Below are 22,867 nucleotides of genomic sequence, written 5' to 3'. Positions count from 1 at the left end.
TTAATCTTAAAAATTCATTTAGTATGAATATATTATTAGTTTAGGTCAAAAAAATTAGGATCAGAAGTCATGAACTTCAAATTCAGACATTGCATCTAATTTGAAGTAAATAATTTCATCAAAATAAAAGTTAAGATATTAAAAGAGTGAAATGAAAATTTTGCATATATTGAAATTTTAATTATTATACATTAAAAAGTGCAAAATAAATTATATTTCTTTAATTAAGTTATCTAGTTTTTATAGAGGAAATTTTAGAAATGTACAATTCAGTGACTTACATTGCAAAAGTATAGCCAAAAACTTACAATGCAAAAATATAGCCCAAAAACACTGTTATACAATGTTATACGCTTATATACAAAAGACAGGTATACATTATGTATATCGGTGTATGAAAGTGTATAATGTGTAGGTATATACACTAAAAGATATAATTATACAATATTATACACGAAAATACGCACTTATACACATTTATACAATATTGTACATGTGGGTATAAACATAGATCTGGACTGATTTTGAATAAGAATTGCACTTTTATACAAGATAGATATATTATGTATATAGGTGTATAAAAATGTTTAATAGTGTATAAGATGTGAGTATATATAAAAATGTATAACATAACAGTGTATAAGATGTGTGTATACATGGCTATTTTTGTCATTCCAATCTCTTACATCCCACAATGAAGGAGTGACATGTGTTGAGTAGGAATTTCAAATCTTTAATGTTTACACATAGCTAGTTGTAATTGGTATTTTTCCCACATGGGCTTTTACAATAGGTGTGCAGTCTTTACTACTTAAGGAGCATTTTTTGGCCCTTATCGGATTACTTTTGGTTTCATATTAGTACATGACATTTTGTGTTTTTATATTTAGTTTAATTTTATATATATATATATATATATATATATATATATATATATATATATATATATATATATATATATATATATATAAAACGTATTAATTTTTTTCTTTCAAATTTACTCTATTATGATAAGTGAACTTTTACATAATAAAAAATTATATTAAATAATTACTATTTAATTAAGAGTAATTTATTGAAAACATAGTTTACTTTTTAGGAGTGAGTTAATTTCTTAAAAGATGTGTCCAAGCTATTAAATTAATTATCTGGTAAAACATAACTGTATTTTGGATCTTTGAGTTGTGATCAACATTTAAAAATAGACTTAGTAATGCGTTGATTTTCTATCTCGATCTTAAAACATGATGGAACCACCTAATGACCTAAGATTAGATGATCAGTGATTAAATATTCAAATTTATTGTGGATCTTCAAGATTCATGATCTCAATATTATGAAAAAAGTTGTATCATTGTTCATTGTCCTCACATATGCTCTATCCCCACTTCTGATAATATATTACAATAGGAGTAATTCTAGAAAAAGTATTTAGAAATTAATTACTATTTGTTAATAAATGACTCATGAATGTTAATTCAGGGGGAGGATTGTCCAACAACATATAAAGAGACAAATTTCACATCTCATAATCGATGTTGGACATCTTAACCCTACCGCACATCCGTGCCTGTCAACTAACGTGTTCCCAACAACAAATAAATTAAAATTTGAGAAGGAGGCATTGATACCATATTATAAAAAATAAATTTTGAGTCTAACTCAATCACAAATTAAAAAAGTAGCTCATAAGGAATGCTCAAAACAGTATGAAAAACCAACAAAACATCCCATAGTTAATTGGGGATAAATTAACTGTCATGACAAATTTTTTGTGTAATTATTGTTCGACAAATTTTGAAAAGACTAATTTTCAACAAACAAAACCAAGATCAAAACTAAACGAGCTGACTGGGTAGATAAAGTTGAATTGGCATGGAGTTTGATCAAACAAGAAGGGCCAATTTATATCAAGGTTTTCGGAGTATGAGGGTAACCCAATTATTTTTTACTATTAATTCGAGTATACATTCTTCAAGTATTTTAAAATAAAATTTACATATTTTAAAGCTATACGAAAATTACTTCAAATCAACATAGCTAATGATTCAAATTATTCTTAAAAAGTTTGAGAAATTTATAGTCAAAGGAGAAATTGTTTGACACCTCAAATAGTAACACCTTTACATAAATTGAAATGAAGAAAATACTATCATTGTTTTGCGTGGATTGCCCTTCTTTTGAGGTGGTCTTTAATTTTTGCCCCTCAAATTGGTGAACTTTAATATTTGTCCTTCGCTTAGCACCCAGAGGTCCTGGGTTTGAACCCGGCTCAGTAAAAAAAAATAAAAAAAATCGCAATGCATAAGTTGGGATTCGCAAGGTAGAAGTTGGCCTTAAGACAAACTTTACCCAAAATTAGGCCTTAAGGCAAATGTCTGCGGGCAATTTGCAGGATTGTCCTTCACTGGGGGTGGTCTTTAATTTTTGTCCTTCACTGGGGGTGGTCTTTAATTTTTGCCCAATTAAATTCACATAAAAAAGGCAATATAAAAGCAGTTATATGAATATGGTAAATAAAATATAGATAGCTATTAAATAAAATAACCAAGGCTCAAAATGGCTACATTCATCTATTACAAATATATATTATTTAATTTTACCGATGAATTTTATGGTTTAAGTTTCTCTTAAATAATATTGAAGATTGTAAAAAGAAGTACAAAATATATATAACAAAAGAAAGAAAAAAAATACTATCTATTTTTTAAAACTTTGAACTAAACTACTCAAATCTTCATATTATTAAATAAAGTTTTAATAATAGCATCCTGGGTAATGTCTTTAAAACACATGGCTAATATCTTATTGACTTCAATTGATCCTCACTAATATAAATACTAATCTTACTATGATCATTTATTTACAGTTTTCTTTTATTTTTTTATATAAATTTATCTATTTAGAAATATTCTCCAAAACCACCAACGAAGTCCAACGAGCAGCAGCGGACTTTCTCCCTCTGTTCATCTCTATCTCTCCCTCGACGAGATCACGCCGGAGCTCTGGCAAAAACCACCAGCCACACCAACTAGCTCACCACCACCAGATCTAAGTGGATTTTTCGGTGATCGAGAGAGAGGAGGCGCAATAGAGAGAGCGATAGTGAGAGAGAGGAGGTAGAGAGAGATAGAGAGAGAGGGTCATTTTTTTGGAAGATTTTTTTTTAAAAAATGGGTCAATTTTGATAGCATTGTTACCCTAATTACCATACAATGCAATTCTTTATCTTGATTTTGGCATGGGCCCTCACGTAACTAGTAACTTGAATAAATATAATGGAAAAGAAAAGGAAAAGATAAGTTTTTAAGCTCATTAAATAATGAAATTATACATGTATAATAGACCCAAACAAAAAAGGAGGGGAAGGCTGGGGTAATTAAGATAAATATGTTAAAAAGAGAGGGGGTAATAAATAAATAGGAGGGGGAAAGTGAGGGGGGGGGGGGGGGGGGAGGCGGCCAAATGGGAATTAAATGGATTTTCCCACCATTTTGATTGACTTGGCGTATATATAATAGAGGTTCAATACTACTACTCAACTCAAATAACAAATTCAAAATTTTCTACAAATAACAACTCAAAAATCAAATTCATGTGGTTTCTGTCATTCTAAGTTCAAATCTCTTGATGCTCTCCAGGAGCACAAGAGAAAATTTAACCACTAGATCTTAGCCTAAATTCAGTAGCATAGCTTCTTTGTTTTTTTTTTTGCTTTCTATTTCTCCATTTCACGTACGTAGTTACAGATCTTAGCCTAAATTCAATAGTTATAATGGACGTCATTCAAAGCATTTGCACTCTCTCTTACAACAACCACCTCGTTGGTTAGTCCTAATTCTACATTATGTTTCATTTAACCTGACCTATTTACTTAATAATTGATTCAATACTTCACTATTACTATGATTTTTTTTTATTATTATTATTTTAAATTTTTAATGTGGAAAATAGAGATGATAATGTTGTTACGCATTTGCGCAGTATTCATGTTTGGCCTAAAGCTATTGTATGTGGCGATTGCTCAAAGGAAAGAGCAAAGACAACTCAATTAACACCCTTACTTTACTGCCGATTGCTTGGTGATAAACGACTTGTGTTTCTTTATCAGTCTCTGATTGAGGAAAGGCGGAGTTGGATGGTAAATGGATTTACAAAGTCTTATAGACCTTCTTGTCAGATTTCCTTGGTTAGTCAACTGCAAATAGTCATAATAACATTGTAACACCTCGTACCTATAAACTAGGTTACGTTCATGATTTGAGACTTAGAAGACCAAATGAGAAGTGTGAGAAATAAATTCGTCTCAGTTCAGAAAAATTCCATTTATACGACCAGTTATACGGACCATATATTATTATACAAATCGTATAACCAGTCCGTGTAACACCGGTGGAGACTTTAAGTTTCTGTCGAGGTTGAGAAAAAACTTCTATGAGGACCGCATAATGTTATACGGACCGTATAATATTACATGGACCGTATTTTAGTCCGTGAAACTCACTTAGGAAATTCCAGTTTCTGGGATTTTAATTATTGTCAAATACAGCCAAATTATATGGACCGTATAACTTTATACGGATCGTATAAGTTGAACGTATAATATGTCGATCCAGTTAAGTATAAATATCTCATGTTAAGTTCTTTTTCCACTTTTCATATTCCCCAAGCCCTAAAACGAAGGTGTTCTTCTCCCAACAATCCAAAACATCAAGGTAAATCATTAATAACGTCGAAATCCATCTTTTAACCACATCCGGATCTATCAATGCATAAATCTCATGAGAGAATATAGATAGTATACCTGTAACCACATCCGGGGAGGACTCAAGATCCTGTCATCCGGCTAAAGCATAAATATGAACTGGTCGCTCCCCCTGTTGCCTCTGCCTCGACCCTGCGGAATGCGGGATATGCGCCTATCGGGCGCACAGAAGAAGAACCAGTCGCTGATCCGGTGGGCTGAACCCCACCTCTACCGTACCTTGAGGGACAATCACGCATCACGTGCCCAGTCTGTCCACAAGTATAACAAGCATCTGTACCTTGGCGACATGACCCCGAATGCAACTTTCTGCACTGACTACACCGTGGAACCGGTGGTCTCCTCTGGCTATAATCACCCCCGGATCGGGAACCCAAAGCTCTCGAGCTCTGATCCTGTCCTGGATGAATGGAGCGGTCAAATCTCTTGCCTGCAAATCGGGGAGGTGCACTAGTCGTCGACTGGCCTTAGTATCTAGAGTGTATTCGCCTCGATCCTCTATAGTCACTATCGGCACCCATAGATCTGGCCCTCTTACTCTGCCCTCTATCCATATCGCGCTCACCTCTTTGCGGATGTTGCTGCTCTTCTAAATTCTAGACATGGGCCTGAATGCGGGAAATAGCCACCCCTCTTGCAATGAAGCTGTCAAGCAATCTTTAAACAAATGTGACCCTAAGCCACTCATAAATATGTGCACTCTGTCTCCCATATCGGCTACCATAGTGGGAGCATATCGAGCCAATGAATTAAAGTGAAGACTATACTCTCAGGCACTCATATTCCCTTGCTTTAAATTTAAGAATCTATCCGCTCTAGCTCAACGGACCTCGGGTGCCAAATAGTGACGAAGGAAAGCATCCACAAATTCTTGCCAAACCGGGGGAGGTGCATTTTCCTTTCTAGAAGATATCCAATTATTGTACCATAGGACCGCCACATCTCGGAGTCTATAAGATGCTAACTCCACAGATTCAGTATCGGAGGCATGAATAATTTTCAATGTTCTCAACATCCCATCAATAAAACCTTGCGGGTCTTCATCTGGCTTTGACCCGAAAAACTCTGGAGGGTTTAAACTCATAAAATCCCGGTCTTAAGTACTAGTCACTCTGTCGCTTGGACCCGTACTCTGCCGCTATGCCTGGGTAGCAACTAACTGTGTCAATAAATGAATAGCTTCGGTCATTTGTTGACCCGAAGCAGCCGGTGGAGGAACGGTAAGCATAGGAGCTGGAGTTGAAGCCCCCTCTTGCTCTTCTAGAATAGGCGGAGTGGGAGAGGTAGTAGATGGAGCCTCGTCATGTGATTCATCTTCTTCTACATTAGTTGCCGGCTCCCTTTCTATCCGCCTTTCTGTCGTAGCCTTGCCCTTCTGGGCGGCTGTGGCTTTTCTCTTTAACGGTATCGCTGAAATCATAACGCACCATTGGAGAGGAGAAAATCTTATAGCATGGCTCTATGGCACGATCTAATAAGAAGAAGAATTTTCATTTTTCCTAAATGCTCCGTAGCCTCTTATTTATAAGTGTGGTGCGCTTCACGTCCATAAACGAGACTCTGCTGGACACGGCTCGTAGACACACCTTAGGTCGGAACTGCTCTGATACCACTTTTGTTATGACTTGACTAGGGCTATGACGGGTACCCGGAGCTGACTACCGAGCACCACTCGTTCTACTAATCATCATACTCATCCTACATGCATATATTGTTCCCAACACAACTAGCCATGGGGAGAAATCATTTCACCTTCATGACATATCTACATTTATATACATAAGCCCTTCGACTATCAAAATAATATATAATATACAATGAGGTCATCATGGGACATCTACTACCCATACGTACGTATCTACGAGCCTCTACTAGAGTACTAGATATAAGGGCGGGACAGGACCCCGTCGTGCCCGAATATATACATAAAATAATATATCAAAAATAGCACCTCCGGAATAATGGAGTGCTCCTGTAAGTCCGCTGATCAACACCTATGAATCTGGGTCACCTCTCTGTCTACTTGTGGGCATAAACACAGCGTCCAAAAAGAAAGGACGTCAGTACGAACATTGTACTGAGTATGTAAGGCATGAATAATACTGGCATAATAAAGAAATCATGAAACATGAGATGAAGATATAACCTGCTTAAACTTTAATAGAAAATGCATTTTATACATATCACATGTACCATCGTCGTTAACCCGCGTCCGAGGAACCATCATACGCCGCCCACTAGTGGTGTCATGTCCGGCCCTCTAGGCACGATGTAATCATATGCAGCCCGCCTTCGCGGTGACATGTCCGGCCATCTAGCCACGGTGTAATCGTAAGCAGCCCGCATTAGCGGTGACATGTCCGGCCATCTAGGCACGGTGTAATCTCATCATCATATACTTATCATGAAGCATACATTAGAATTTAAAGATAACCTACAACTATATCGGGGTGACGTAAGGTCGAGAACCCCCGATTCCATTACGGAGTAATCATGATCATCATACCTCACCTTGAAAGAAATAGCATCATAAGGTGGGTCTAGCAATAATGAATAACATCGAAGAGTCGTACAAGGATCATTAGCTTCGTAAAATGTCATATCATGTTCGTAGTATGAACTTCGTGAAAATGTCGTATCGTAGGCTTTAGAATCTCTAGACTTAGGCTCATCATCATCATTATTATATTCGTAACATATCTTTTATTCTTTTATCTCATAAGAAGCTCTACATAACGTTGACTCATATTTTCCGGAATGTAAGAAAGTCATGGAGAGATAAAGGGAATCATGTCATAGGAATCAGAGTCTGGAACCAAAATACCCCCAAAAAACCATTTTGAACCAAAATACCTCAACAAAAAAAAAGTTACAAAACTACGTTTAGCGCAGTATTTTACTGCGCTAAAGCACTTAACTGTAACGGACCCGTTAAGTGCTTTAGCGCAGTAAAATACTGCGCTATAGGAGTTAATCGTAACGGACCCGTTGACTGCTTTAGCGCAGTATTTTACTGCGCTATAGAAATTTGTCTCTCACCTATAGCGCATTATTTTACTGCGCTATAGCGCTCCGCCATTTTCCAAAACCAGCCTCTTATTACATTTTCACTCCTTTTTACGTAGTTTAGCCGTATATTAATCATGCTTTGAGATTCCGGAACTTCAATATTTATATAGAACCCTACTTATATTTGTACAATTAATAAAATAGGCTCAATACATCAAGAATACACAATACTTTGGATTGTCGTTTTAGTGGTTGAAAAGTGCTTGAAGTCCTTTTTTGTTTGAAGACTTGTAGTCATTAGCTTTAAGTTATTTATCTTTTAGGGTTTCGTCTTATTTTTAAATTAATGCTTAACTTTATTTCGAATGTGTCACGTTTTTTTTTTATTATCAATTTAGGATGTGAAACTATAAACAATAATAAAGACTAAGATAATATTTATAAATATGCAAAACATATATAATATTTACGATAAATTGTACAACACTAATGTATATACACTATCGAGGATGGGTCCCACATGTAGTATGCCGGAGACTATTCCTTGGCCTAAGGCTCATACCATCCCCACCGCCCTCGCCATCGTCTCCATCGCCCTTTTTCCTCTTAATAACCGGGGGCTCCAAGTCATGATCATCATCTCTTCCCCTGGCCAGTGCGCCCTTGACTAGAATGTGCTTTTTCTTGGGATCTGGTCCCGCTCGCACGGGCAGAACCTCATGATGACCTGGGTCTGGAAAGTCGGACTCTTCCTCATCCGGAGTTGCCACCGCCGGCGCCGAAGGATAAACCTAAAAAATATATAATAATTAGTACCATTTCTTATTTATATTGAATACATTAATGTTATTTATTTAATCAAACATGTGTGTCAACGGGCGCCTGAGTAGGCTCCTGAGATGGGTGTGGTGGTGAATATGAGGTAGTCTCCTGGATGAGATCTTTGTTCGAAGTCCAAGTAAAGGTTATAAAAATTAAATAAATATTTACCTTATATTGAATAAAATTAGTTTTAAGTAAAAAACTTACATGCGCCTCGGTAGTCTCATGAGAAGACACCTACGGCGGAGGTGAGAATGCTCCGAATGGGTCGCTCGGTGGACCACCGGGCACCGAATCCTAAAATATGAAAAAAAATGAAATAATAAGTAACATACATATTTAAAAGAAGTACTTTAAATAATCAAATATGTATATTAAATATTGACCTTATATTGAATAAAACAAATTTTAATAAAAAGCTTACCTGTGGCTCGGTAATCATATGGGAAGACACCGCTGGCTCGGCAGACCCATGAGAAAACGCCTGAGTGGGTGGCTCTGGTGGACCCGCTGGCGTCGAATCCTAAAATATAAAATATTACTAAATAATGAGTAAAATATATATATTTAAAATAAATAATTTAAATGAACAAATAAGTATTTTAAATACTAACCGGGATCAAAAACTCATCGAAGTCAAGAATCCTGGCTCCCTGTAAATTCCTCACAGGCCGCTCATCAGCTAATGAAGTGCGTAACGCTGCCCAATCAACGTTATCACGCTTCTCCATGTATGCATTCTGGCTCGGCTGCGATGAAGACCCGGGTATCTTAGCAAGTAAGAGCGTCGGCGTAAACGTAGGTGAGTCCCCAGGTGAGCTGTCACCGGCCTGGAACGGCTGCGGATGGACTAGACCGTGAACGCCCTCTGGAATGGGATCGGCCTCATCCGCCTCATCTACCAGATGGTGTCCTCCACCACCAGGTCCTCTAGCAGCAAAGACCGCTTCTCTACGCGCATGGCGTCCCCGGCACGGCGTCCTCTTGCGGCCACGGCCTCCTCCTTTAGGAGCACCCGGTCCTCCTCTTGGCGCCACCTGATACTCAGCCTCCGGAACAGGCTCCTCCCTGCGCCTAATCTCGCCTGCCTGCCGGATACCATCCTCGGATATCCGTACCATCTCCGCCGCAAGCCCAGGGTAAGGCATATGCTCTAACCCCAAGATGCGTAAACGCTGTACGGCCACCAGCTGCATTTGTGTTCAACAGAAAAAAAAAAAGTTATTTTTTAAAACGTAAAAATTAATGCAATTAAAAATCTAAATACGATAAACTTACCAATGCCTCGTACTGCCCCCGCGAGTGCTGAGTATCCTACATCCCTAGGGGAATCGAAATAATTAATGCAAAGACTTGTTAAGTTAATTAGTTTGGGAATCGAAATTCAGCAGTAATATTTATTTAGAACTCTATTTTGAATATGTGATATATTTTTAGTTGACCAAATAGCCAACACAACTACGATAAAATTAAACTAAAAGAGTATATTCGTCGACCACATATTTTCCTACAAACTTTACATTTTTTTCGTTAGCTTATGTATTTATGAAAAGAAGAACTTGAATTATTCTTTTTAAGATAATCTTTTTTTATTTAACATATATATTCACGCTTTTAAAATTATATAGATTAACAATTCATAATCATTTACAACTTGTTTGGATGGTTGTTACCTATTGTATTATATTATATTATTAGTTTAAATACAATGTTTGCTTTGATTGTTACTTTAATTTTATTGTTATGTAACGACGAAAGGTCCTATTTTATGTAACCACTGATTTGGTCCTATACAATACAACACAATACGATAAATGTCAAAACAATACATAACAATCATCCAAACAAAGTGTTAACAACCTAATAATTCATTACCAATCAACTTCTTTCAATTCATAAACAATATTTAACAATTAATAAATTCATAATCAATATTTAACAAATAATCAATTAACAAAATAATAATTCATTAACAATTCATAAATAATTAACAAATTAACAACTCATAAACATATAACAAATTAACAATTCATAAACATTTAACAAATTAACAATTCATAAACATTTAACAAATAACGAATTAAACAAAAAAAAAAAATCGGAACAGTGGCAAAAGCCACTGCCCAGTCGAACAAGAAAAAAAAATGGTTTTATTTTTTTGGAAAATGGCAAGGATTAAATGTTAAGAATGCTTAGAATATAATGTATATAACAAAAGTTCATAGTAGAAAACCTTAATCGAAGATTTTTTGTAGAGTTATTTTAATCGAGTTGTACGCCGCTTTTTCCCAAAATTCGAACTTAGATTCTTGCTCCTTGACTTGAATATACCGAGAATCTAAACTTTCACGGACGAAATTTAATAGAAAATGACGTTTTTGGATGTGGGGACCACCTCGGATTCGCCTCCAATGGCGTTTTCGTTTTTTTTTTTTGGCCACTGGAGGGACTAGTGGTGGAACCCGATGGGTTTAAAGTGGAGCGCTATAGCGCAGTAAAATACTGCGCTATAGGAGAGAGACGAATTGCTATAGCGCAGTATTTTACTGCGCTAAAGCACTTAACGGTCCGTTATTTACAGTTGCTTTAGCGCAAGAAAATCCGCGCTAAAGGTAGTTTTGTAACATTTTTTTTGTTGGGGTATTTTGGTTCAAAATGATTTTTTTGGGTGCATTTTGGTTCCGGGCTCTAGGAATCATGCCTTGGAAGAGAAGGGACTAGCCTTACATACCTTTTCGTTTAGCTACTTTATCACTTGAACGTTCTCCTTCAATATTCACGTTTCTACCTTCAAGAGAGTACGTACTAATATTAGATAATCGATAACATAAGCATGCTTGAACTAGAGCTAAAGAAAATTGGGCATCATCTCCTTTGTTTCTACTACTTTCTCCATATCATATAACAACTTCCAATCATCAATAATAACATTCATAATATTATAATCAACAATCTTCATCAACCGTACATTATTCAATTCTCCTATTTCCATTTCAAGGGCATCCATAACCATGGTCATAATACCACATTACATTCATCCACATATATCATTTCTACCCTATTATTAATATCATTTACAACATCACTATACTCATAACATATCAAAAATCATGATTCATTTTAAGCTACCACTCAAAAATGCCACTATTCTCATATTTATGACCTATCTTCTACCTCTTTTCATAATCCAAGTCTTTCAACCTCTCAATACTCTAAATAACATGAATTTATCATAAAACTCACCTTTGATTATGTAGAAATAAGTTTTGGATGATAATTCTTCACTTGAAGAAAAACCCTAGCTTCAATCCAAAGAGATTTCTTGTCTTGTATGAACCCTAGTGAGCTTCTTGCACTTGATTTCCTTGGTTTGATGAAGTTGATCCTTAATTTCTCTTGGATTCTAGTAGATGAAGTGTGGAGAGAGTTCTAGAGGTTTCTTGAGGTGTGGAGAGTGTTGGAGAGAAAATGAGAAATGAGAGAAATAAACTTGGATCCCTTATTTAAAACTTAAAAATCTGTCCCGACCAAGTTATACGGACACACATACGGTCCGTATAACTTATACAGTCCATATGTGTGACCGTATAATTCTTCAGTGACGACCCCTTCTCTGGGCAGCTTATACTGTCAGATATACGGGCCGTATCTTTTATACGGTCCGTATAAGGGACCGTACAATATACAACTCCCCGAAACTTGCCCTCGTCGACTCGTTTGATCTCCAATCCTTATGGAACCTTCTTAACACTTGTTTAACACTTCATTAACAAGCTAAGGGGTGTTATAACTCTTCTTTAAGACATCATCAAGTCAACATTAACTCGGTGCTTTACAAATCCTTTTTAAAACACAACTTATGCTTCGCCTTTCTCAACGAACTTCCTTCTCTTGCGTCAAACGTCTTTGAAATCTCAATTAGAACCATTAAATGCTACTTCTTACTTATAGAAACATCATATACTTCTCACACTGCTTTAGTCTATCTATCATACGACGGCATGGAATTTTCCAAGGTGTAACAATAATTTACCCAACTATGAGTCAGGGTCGATCCCACAGGGAACAATATACTAGGCGATTTAAACAAGTAAGGAATTATAACTTTCTACGCTAAGCCAAACACTTGATAATATTTTGATTTTTGAGAAATTATACCTAATTCAAAAATATAAACTAATCCAGAAAGCAAGTAAAATGATCAATGGCCACAAGTATGGATACAAAGGAAATTACGCTCAAGTAACGATCCACTGTATTTCACGATTTTATAAGTAAGAGTGAGTTTATGCTAATTAGATAATGATTTCTAAAATCTCATTGAAAGTCTTCCAACCAAATCAATGAATTTCATTCTAAGCTTTTTCAAGCCTTAGAGTGTGATATCAAGCACAATCAATATAATCTCAATTAACTTTCCTATTCCTAGCTCAAATTATTAGATGAGGTTTGAAGCCCCAAATTCTTGTTAATTAATCTTTCTCAACATCAATTTTCCTCTTTTGAGCTCAAATCGAAGTAAATGAGCAGGTCTTAGGGTTAGCGAATCCCTTAAGAAACATTAGAGAACAAGATTAACTAAAACAACTTTAACTCACTTTATTTAGCAATAAAAATCATTCAATACATAAGCAACACGAGCTTCATCCAACACTTTAATTATAGAATATTTTCATAAACAAGATTCAAGTGGAGAAAATAAATACTACACACTTTGATATTCATTACGAAGCAAGGAATCAAAGAAATGAAGTAAAGGTTCAAAAAAGTGCTCAACCAAATCTTAAAATCTTCAACCCCAAAGTGTGGTATAGGAACCCTAGTCTCCAACACTTGTGTTGAATGGCCAAAGATGAGTTTTACAAACCCTAGCATTCTATTTATAGACTTGTCAAAACGGGAACAATATTTGGACAAAAATACCTTGCGTGTCATATAAGTTAATCGGTCGCATGTGCAACATGCCAGTCGCATGTTGCACCAAGCTTCAGCATGTTGTGCACATGCAAGTAGCTGTGGTGCAGGACATGCTGCAGCAAGTGCTGCTCGTATGCACGACATGTTACTCGCATGCATGTGGTGCTCGCATGTGCTGCACCAACTATCTTCAATTTCTCATATCTCTGTCAACACATGTTGCAGCAAGTGTTGCTCACATGCACAACATGCTACTCACATATGCTGCTAGCATATGCTGTTTGTTCTATTTTTGCTCCATTTTGCTCCGTTATGCTCTCCGGACATCTTATCCTACAAAACGACATAAATACATCAAAAGTAACATCAAAAGTGCTTGAAGAGTCACAAAAGCTTAAGGAATTAGCATCGAATATCCCGTAATTTCACGGCACATCAACACCCCCAACTTAAAGTCTTTGCTTGTCCTCAAGCAAATCCAAACCAAAATCTCAATGAGGATCCATCAATACAAGCTTAGGTAGTGCTACTATTATTTTCAAAGAACATTCTTCAACTGAGCACAACTCTCATGGCTTTGATTGGTACAAATAATTCAGCTACAAGCATGTGAAACTTCAACCAAATAAATCCCTCATTTCAAATTACAATTTAAAGAATGTAATAGAGATTCAAAACAATCAAGCAACAGCACTCAAGCCTCAATAAGTGACTCAAAACTACTAGCTTACTAAATATGCCCAGTTGACTCAACTTGGAAACTTTCCAACATTGCCAATCTATCGTAATTCATATGCCTTCACAAGAAAGAAAGTCCCAAAATCACTATATTCACAACGACAACAATAACCACAAAAACAACACAAGGGACATATACACAAAGTCACTCACACTCAACAAAGAAATTCTAGTGCTAACAAATCACGCCATAAGCTTGCCCTTATTTTCATTCATCACTAACTCAAGAACATTCGGTTGGAGATCACACAGGGACTTTTTAAGCTTGTAATGTAGGCTTAGGGAAGGGTAGGATAAGTATTTGGGATACAAGTGACTATGCCCTCCTTGAACACTACACAATACCTTTTGTCCACTTTCCTCTTCATTTCAAAACATCACTCCTTCCTTTGCATACTAGTTTCCCCAATTATTTCAACTTCTTTTTGTGCAACCATTTTCTTGATTTTTAATATTTTTGTTCTTTTCCAATTACTTTTTCACAAAGATACTTTTTATTTTTTAACAAAAAGTTTGCAACCTTTTTGTATTTTTCAAATTTTCTTCCTTTCTTTTGACTTTTCCATAACACCAACCTTCGCCACTTCTCAAGCAACACTAACACCCCCAACTTAGGCTTTGGCCTCAAATTCACAATTTCATGTTCAAGGAGGGAAAGGTTCAAAAGAGAGACTTTTCATCAAAAAGGGTAAAGGCTTGTAATATGACAATCAAAGAAAAGGTCATAGGCTCAAATGGGGTTGCTAGTGATATTATTTATGCAATGGTAGGCTAGAAAGGCTAAAGAGGCTTTTTCAAAAATCACAAAGATAGCCCAAGGTCATCTCTCCAACCAACGTAATCAAAATTAGCATTGAAAGACTAACCGGACAAGTTCTAGATGATAAAAGTAAGCACAAGAATTATTCAACAAACACTCACCACACATGGCATATGAACTAGTCAAGATGGAACAATTTCACTTCCTAAGCAAGAACAACTAGAGCAATATCTCATAATCCAAAGTAAATCCAACTAGTAGGTAAAGAGTCACCAAATGAGTCAAAAATTTGTCACAAAGATCATTCTTTTCTATACACATTGCTTTTTAACTTTCACCAAAAAATTTGGAGGGGTATTCGCATTTCAACTTTTCACATGCAATAGACTAACTTTATTAGTACTAAACAAGCCAAGATTTTCCATATTTTTCCTCAAAGGAACACCTACATTTAAAATTTTGAAAAACGACTTAAATTTTTTTAAAACGATGGATTGCCTCCCACCAAGCGCTTAATTTAATGTGGCGGCACGACGGTTACCTTTATCACTTTTCCCTCTAGAATCAAGATTATGATGACGCTTATGGGCCAGTGGTAGAAAAGCAAAGAGGCCAACTCTCGGGTGTCGCATCTTGCACTTCTTGGCCTTTAAGTGAGGGATGTCATTTTGTCTTCTTGGCATTACAAACTCCAAAATGAAAACGTCTTGTTCTTCACCTCGAAAATTCTCCATAGGCTCCGTTGGTTCAATTTCCATATCATCAACTAAGCACAATGTAGAAAAATGATTCGAATGCGGTCTAAGACGCTCCATTTTTAAATTTGCTCTATCTTTGACATCCTCACCCAAAAATGAACTAGAGTCTTCAAAAATTATTTTATGAACCTTTTTATGCAACTCTAGTAGCATTTCTTTAATTTTGGCATCATTCACTACTTTTGGGTTGGTTGGTTGGCAATCCACCATTAACTTTTCAAAATCAATTTTGACCACTTCTTCATTGAAAACCAACTTAAAACTACTATCCATGGCCCTTTGATATTGAGCATCACATGCTTCAATTTTTGTATTCAATTCGGCCTTCAATTTCCAGATAGCAATTTCAAATAGCTCCACTTCTTGACTTTGCTCAGCATGAATTTTTAGAAATTCTTCCATCATCCATGAAATGCCTTCACGGTGATCCCCATGGGCTTCAAGTTGTTGAGCTTGAATCATTAGCCAATCTTAGCTCCAAATTTCCATTTTGTCAAGTTTTTCTTCATTGTCAGAGTCGTCCAAAGCTTGTAAAAATTCATCCATGGTGAGATACACCTTTTGGATAGTTTCATCATCTCCATGTTGAACTTCTAACCACAATTTAGTCAAGACTTGCCCGTATTTTTCATTCCTCCCCATTATGCTTTTCAAAATTTCCTCAACTTCTTTTTGAGAATTGGAGATTTCTTCTTCAAGATTTTGCTCTTCTTCAAGTTGAACCACTTCTTCACTTTCACAACTTTCGTTGTGGACACAAGAATTTTTGGACTCATCTTTCAAATTTGAAATCTCTTCTTCAACCAATTCATTTTGAGGGGTAGACATTTCCATGACAATTGAGGAATTAGCATCCTCAAATGAATCATTCATTCTTTTCATAGCCTCTCCATTTTCTAAAATGGATTGTTGGATGAGTTTTCCCTCTTCCTCCATTTTAGCTTCCCGATCTAAGTATGTTTGGAGCATTGCAATGATGCCTTTATATCCGGCACTTTTCCCTTCACTTGCAATGTCATTGTTCCTATTAAACTCAAAAGAACAACTAGCATTTTCTTTGGAACATCTTGGGGGAGGGGGAGCAAAATAATTGGGACAATCACCCCAATGTCCACCTTGACCACCACATATATCGCAAATATTCCCATCATAGAATTGAGACGGTGCACATATCTCTCTCCCGGAGCATTTTCACAATGCACATATCTCTCTCCCGGGAGCATTTTCACAATCTTGCCAAAAGTGGGGTCCTCCACAATATGGACATGGGTCATCATTGTTTTTTTTAATATGGTTACAACCATCAAACCCATTTTCATTTTATGATGCCATAGTAACACAAGTAACAAAAATAAATAACAAAAAGAAAAACTAACACAAAGAAACACGAAAAATCACAAACACATATTCACAAGTTTGGACCAAAGCAAGCAAGCTTAAATCCCAAACTAACCCAAATACGCCAAACTATTTCAAGAACGGCGCCAAAATTGATAACGTCCAAATTCACTCCTCAAAGAGAAAGTGTACATGGTCGTATGCAAAATAATTTACCCAACTATGAGTCGGGATCGATCCCATAGGGAACAATATACTAGGAGATTTAAACAAGTGAGGAATTATTACTTTCTACGCTAAGCCAAACACTTGATAATATTTTGGTTTTGAGAAAATTATACGTAATGCGAAAATATAAACTAATCTAGAAAGTAAGTAAAATGATCAATGGCCACAAGTATGGATACAAAGGAAATTACACTCAAGTAACAATCTATTGTATTACACGATTTTATAAGTAAGAGTGAGTTTATGCTAATTAGATAATGATTTCTAAAATCCCATTGAAAGTCTTCCAACCAAATCAATGAACTTCACTCTAAGATTTTCCAAGCCTTAGAGTGTGATATCAAGTATAATCAATATAATCTCAAGTAACTTTCCTATTCCTAGCTCAAGTTATTAGGTGAGGTTTAAAGCCCCAAAATTCTGTTAATTAATCTTTCTCAACCTCAGTTTTCCTCTTCCGAGCTCAAATAGAAGTAAATGTGCGTGAGTCTTAGGGTTAGCTAATCCCTTAAGAAATATTTGAGAACAAGATTAACTAAAACAACATTAACTCACTTCATTTAACAATAAAAATTATTTAATACATAAGCAACACAAGAGCTTCATCCAACACTTTAATCATAGAATATTTTCATAAACAAGATTCAAGTGAAGAAAATAAATGGGAAAATTTCATAAATGACTACATTTTGAGGATTAAAAATCTGGCATAGCTACATTTTGCTTATTTACAGCTCGTAGCCACTTTTATGTCCGGTGTATTCATTTTTTTTCGTTATATTCAATTTTTGTTTTCGCTGTATTCATGAATACAATGATTTTTTTCACTGTATTCCTGAATGAGTATCTGTATTCATAAATGAGTTCGCTGTATTAATGAGAATACAACAAGTAAAACTGAAATACATAAAAATACAGATACACCAAATATTAACAAATACACCACTAAAAAATGAATACAATCTAAAAATTTAACCAAAAAACTCAAAAATGTGAATACAATCGCCGTATTCATGAATACAATCACTAGTTCCGGCTAGATCTGGAGACAATTTCCGGCCAGATTTGCCGAAAATTTCATAACAACAACAACAACCCTTATGTGCCGCCGTGGTTGGCGGACGGAGCCAGATTCAGTGGAAGCAACAGTGGTGGTCGGGGGCCAGATCTGGAGGCTCTCTTTAAGGCTACCATATTTAAATTTCAACATCCATTTTGGTTAATACATATCTCGAAGAATTCATTACCAAGCTGCAATCTTGGTGATCAATGGGTTTTGGTTGCTCCGCTTTTCATGCTTTATTAAAGCCTAGAATCCCTTCTAAGTCCATCATCATTCTACTTGCCTTATTTGTATCACTTAGCAACCAGTTGGGGGTTATATGAGTCCATGGAAGAACGAATTACTAACCGCCCTTCTCCAATGGCGAAGAAGGGAGAAGAGGGGAAAAGGGAGAGAAAGTTGAGGGAGAAAAGAGATGGACGAGAGAGAAGGAGAGAAAAGAGGGAAGAGAACAGTGAAGAGAGAAGAAGGGAGAGGAGTTATTGTATTAGTTTACTTGTGTAATTGAGATATAATATTTAGCTACTAGATGTAATTAAAGTAAAGTGTAGTTACTAAAAGTAAATACCACTTATATGTTCTCTACCCCAAGTAAATTACTACACACTTTGATATTCATTACAAAGCAAGGAATCAAAGAAATGAAGTAAATGTTCAAGAAAGTGCTTAACCAAATCTTCAACCCCAAAGTGTGGAATAGGAACCCTAGTCTCTAAAACTTGTGTTGAATGGCCAAAGATGAGTTTTACAAACCCTAGCATTCTATTTATAGACTTGTCAAAACGGGAATAATTTCTGGACAAAAATACCTTGTGTGTCATACATGCTAATCGCATCTGGTGTCGCATGTGCAACATGCCGGCCGCATGTTGCACCAAACTCTAGCATGTTGTGCATATGCAAGCAGCTGTGGCACAACATGCTACTCGCATGTGGTGCTCGCATGTGCTGCACCAACTATCTTCAATTTCTCATATCTCTCACAAGACACGCTCTGGCAAGTTGTTATTCGCATGCACAACATGCTACTCGCATGTGCTGCTAACATGTGCTGTTTGTTCTATTTTTGCTCCATTTTGCTCTGTTATGCTCTCCAGACATCTTATCCTACAAAACGACATAAATACATGAAAAATAACACGAAAAGTGCTTGAAGAGTCATAAAAGATTAAGGAATTAGCATCGAATATCGCGTAATTTCATGGCACATCAGTCATCCAAGCTCTTCCAAATCAATTCTAACATGTGAACTCATAATCTAACAATGAAATCATTGTTCTTAACATAGGGTTTTCAAGAAAACCCATTTAAAGGACTCAAGACTTAAGCCTTGGAATTCTTCTTCCAAAATCAGATTGTTATTACACATTTGGAGCATTACCAGGTATGTAGGGTTGCTATCTACGTGTGGGAACGTCATTGTTCTTCCCTCACGTTTCTTCTTCCATAAAAGTATGAATCTTTGTGAAAACTAGTGTTTTTAAACATGCTCATGATAACCCTAGGACTAGGTCCATGCCCCATGTTATATTATGTATTAAATTGTTATAAATTCTTCATTGTGTCCTTGATACATCATTATGATTATTGAGAATCTGTCCGTAATCCATGAAACCCATATTTTGCATCCCATGGGTTCTTACATGCAAGTTATAAAACATTATGTTATTCTCAAGAAAACACTCTACATGTTTTACACGTTTTCATGTAATTATATTATGTAACTATATTGTTCAAACCCATGTTTTACAAGCTATTTGATATAAAACCATACTTATGTTATATCACTTCAGAACATGCTTACAAGTTATTTCATGAAACCAAGTTTACAAGTTATTTTGTGAAATCATGATTACAAGTCGTTTACAAGTTAGTCCTTTGTTTCATCCTATATGCATGAAGGTAAAGTCAAACTATCTACTGATCCATGTAATTATAGCAATTTAGGCTGACATCTTTACGATGTTGAATTCTCCAATAACACGGTGTGCATATTTTGAGAAAAAGAGAAATTAATTATTGGGCAAAGTCTGATTCATTGTATAGGTTTTGAGAGAAAATAATATGATATTTATAATAATACTCTAAACATGCACAAAATTTTCTAATAAGTGTTCTAAAATTCATCTTTTAATTTAAATTTACCTTATTTTCTCTTCTGATCACGAACTACATCAATTTGTGCGAAATATAGTTAAGGATGTGTACAATTTACTTTAAGAAATTTGAAAGTACACTTTCTTTAGTAATTTAGTTCATATGTAACTAGTCATAGCCAAATCCTAAATTAAATTAAATTTCACATGTCCCTCCCCAAACTAAAGGATTTAAAATCCTACTCTACCTAAGGTGTCAGTTCACATGAGGAGAGGTCTATAAATTTTGCAATTTAAGAAGCAATGAGATATTCACACAAAAATAACGTTCAAAAAGCATCACCAACTATCTATGATGGCGTTGTTAAAGCTTGGTCTAATTCTCTATGTTCTTCACATGTTAGACACGAGTAAGTATCTATTATATCTTTATCCTTAGTTAATAATTGCATATTTCATATGTATCTAAAAATGTATGTATGTTTCAATCAATGCCATTTGAATGCATGTATTTTATGATAAACAATTTCAAGATGATTTAGATAATCATAATTGTGAAAATTTTCAGTTAATATGTCGTGGTATACGAAGACAGAAGCGTCGGCCATACTCAATGTTGATCATGATATTTCAGGACCCAAGAGAAGGCTACTCCCACAACTTAATGATATTTTCACTTGTGGAAGAATTTGTGAATCCATTAATGACTGCACTGATTGTTGGACTTGTTGCAAATGCACATTCAAACCACTCACTAATTATAATACGCGTTATATCGTATGATTTCGATGTTTTCCTTTATGTCTTTTATTGTTTCTGTATTTTACATATTTTGTATGAATAACAAAGAAAGTTCACTTTTGGTGAATTTTCTCTAATAATATCGTTGTGATTGTTTATATTATTATCGAACTTTTGGTGACTTTTCTCTAATATTGTTGCAATTGTTATACATATTGAAGGGGGGGGGGGAGAGAAATACGATAAGGGTAAAGAAAAAGGAGAAACAGAGATGTGAATAACCAAGATAATGATAATGGACATGATCGTTAATCTACCCCCAATTTCTAAGGACAAAGTATAAAGAATAACTATTAGTAATTCAAATCCCAAGCCAATTAGGTAGTGACAATTAGCAGATAATTTAGGAATTTTGCATATTAAGTAGGGTGCTTAATAAAGTTCGGCGTATAGGCACTTGAATTTAACTCTTTTGCATGTCAATTTGTTATTTGCTTTTAGAGAGATCTGTCATCACTACAACCAAAAAAAAAAAAAAAAAAAAAAAACCACATTATTAATAGTTAGAAAGGAAATATTATTTATATAGCAGGAAGAAAAAGAAAGGGGGGAATACATCGGACTATATATAAAGAAAATAAACCAAAAAAAAAAAAAAGAAGAAGAAGAAGAAGAATATATACACTATTAAAAAATCTCTATTTTCTCACTGAATTTTTCACTGAAAAATGTTCAGTGGCTATTGTAACGACTAATCTTTCGCTCCTGAAAATAATAATCAAGACAAGAAAAATAGCGACAAAGAATAATATTTGATTACAAGAATTTGTGCGGGGGTTACAATCTTTATGAAATCTTAAATAAAAAGATGTAATCCTCTGATTCTTCTCCTCACGATACGGCCGTCAATCAAGGGCTTTGCTTGTTCTTGAATGGACGGATTACTTGTTGTTGAGATTTCACTACGAATGCGGAGCCGAGCTTTAATCACAAACGTAGAGATATGGAAACTTGCGGCTCACCACTTGGAGCGAAGACTTATTATTATGCGGAAGACTTGTGGATGAGAGCTTCTCTATGTATTTTTCTTTGTCCCTTTTGGCTTTATGAAGACCCCTATTTATAGTTGTAGGGTAGAGCTAGGGTATGCATTTGAACATTTGGTGACATTTGATTGGTTCTTCTACTGACTTGGCATGCTGCGTCACTCATACACGTGGCACGATTTTATTGGTCCTTGACTTGACTTGACTTGGCGTACCACGTCATTTGATACGTGGCATGGACCTTGGGGTAATAGAGTGGGCTCATCATGTGAAGATAACTCAATGTACTAACCCAAATAAAATTGGATTTTACTTTAAATCCACGTCTTGGATTAAATAACTTGATCTTGATTTGGACTTGATATTTCATGAACTTAGGAATTTATTCAAATTTAATATGGATTTTAATTCCACAAAATTCTTATGTCTACAAATTTTCCACTAAATGTAGGTGGTAAAAATCTAAATAGTAGTGTTTTTACGAGGAATAATTATGAAGTTTTCTAGCGTTTCAATGGGAAGTTGTTTCCCGTCATGCGTTTTTCCAGTGAGCTGATTCGATGGGAGAATCATGTTTTATAACACA

General features: G+C 35.5%; 1 protein-coding gene across 1 annotated transcript; it reads right to left on the bottom strand.

Moving 5' to 3' along the window:
• Window positions 1-8,910: 8,910 nt before the first annotated feature.
• Window positions 8,911-13,657, bottom strand: LOC132066126 (uncharacterized). The gene is made up of 3 exons (XM_059459504.1): window positions 13,520-13,657; window positions 9,211-9,786; window positions 8,911-9,119 (listed from the first exon to the last, which is right to left on the bottom strand). Exons 1-3 carry the CDS (start codon window positions 13,655-13,657, stop codon window positions 8,958-8,960), a joined length of 876 nt encoding a protein of 291 aa, XP_059315487.1. The 3' UTR covers window positions 8,911-8,957.
• Window positions 13,658-22,867: the final 9,210 nt, after the last annotated feature.

This window comes from Lycium ferocissimum, chromosome 8, assembly GCF_029784015.1.
Source record: "Lycium ferocissimum isolate CSIRO_LF1 chromosome 8, AGI_CSIRO_Lferr_CH_V1, whole genome shotgun sequence".
In the NCBI taxonomy this organism is placed as follows: Eukaryota; Viridiplantae; Streptophyta; class Magnoliopsida; order Solanales; family Solanaceae; genus Lycium; species Lycium ferocissimum.
This window is presented reverse-complemented; position numbering and strand designations above follow the sequence as displayed.

Coding starts and splice junctions, on each gene's coding strand:
- LOC132066126 (XM_059459504.1), bottom strand. CDS start 13,657: ATGTCGTGCATACGAGCAGCACTTGCTGCAGCATGTCCTGCACCACAG. Junction 9,787..13,519: donor TAACTTATATGACACGCAAG/GTATTTTTGTCC, acceptor ACACAAATGCAG/CTGGTGGCCGTACAGCGTTT. Junction 9,120..9,210: donor TCGATGAGTTTTTGATCCCG/GTTAGTATTTAA, acceptor TTTATATTTTAG/GATTCGACGCCAGCGGGTCC.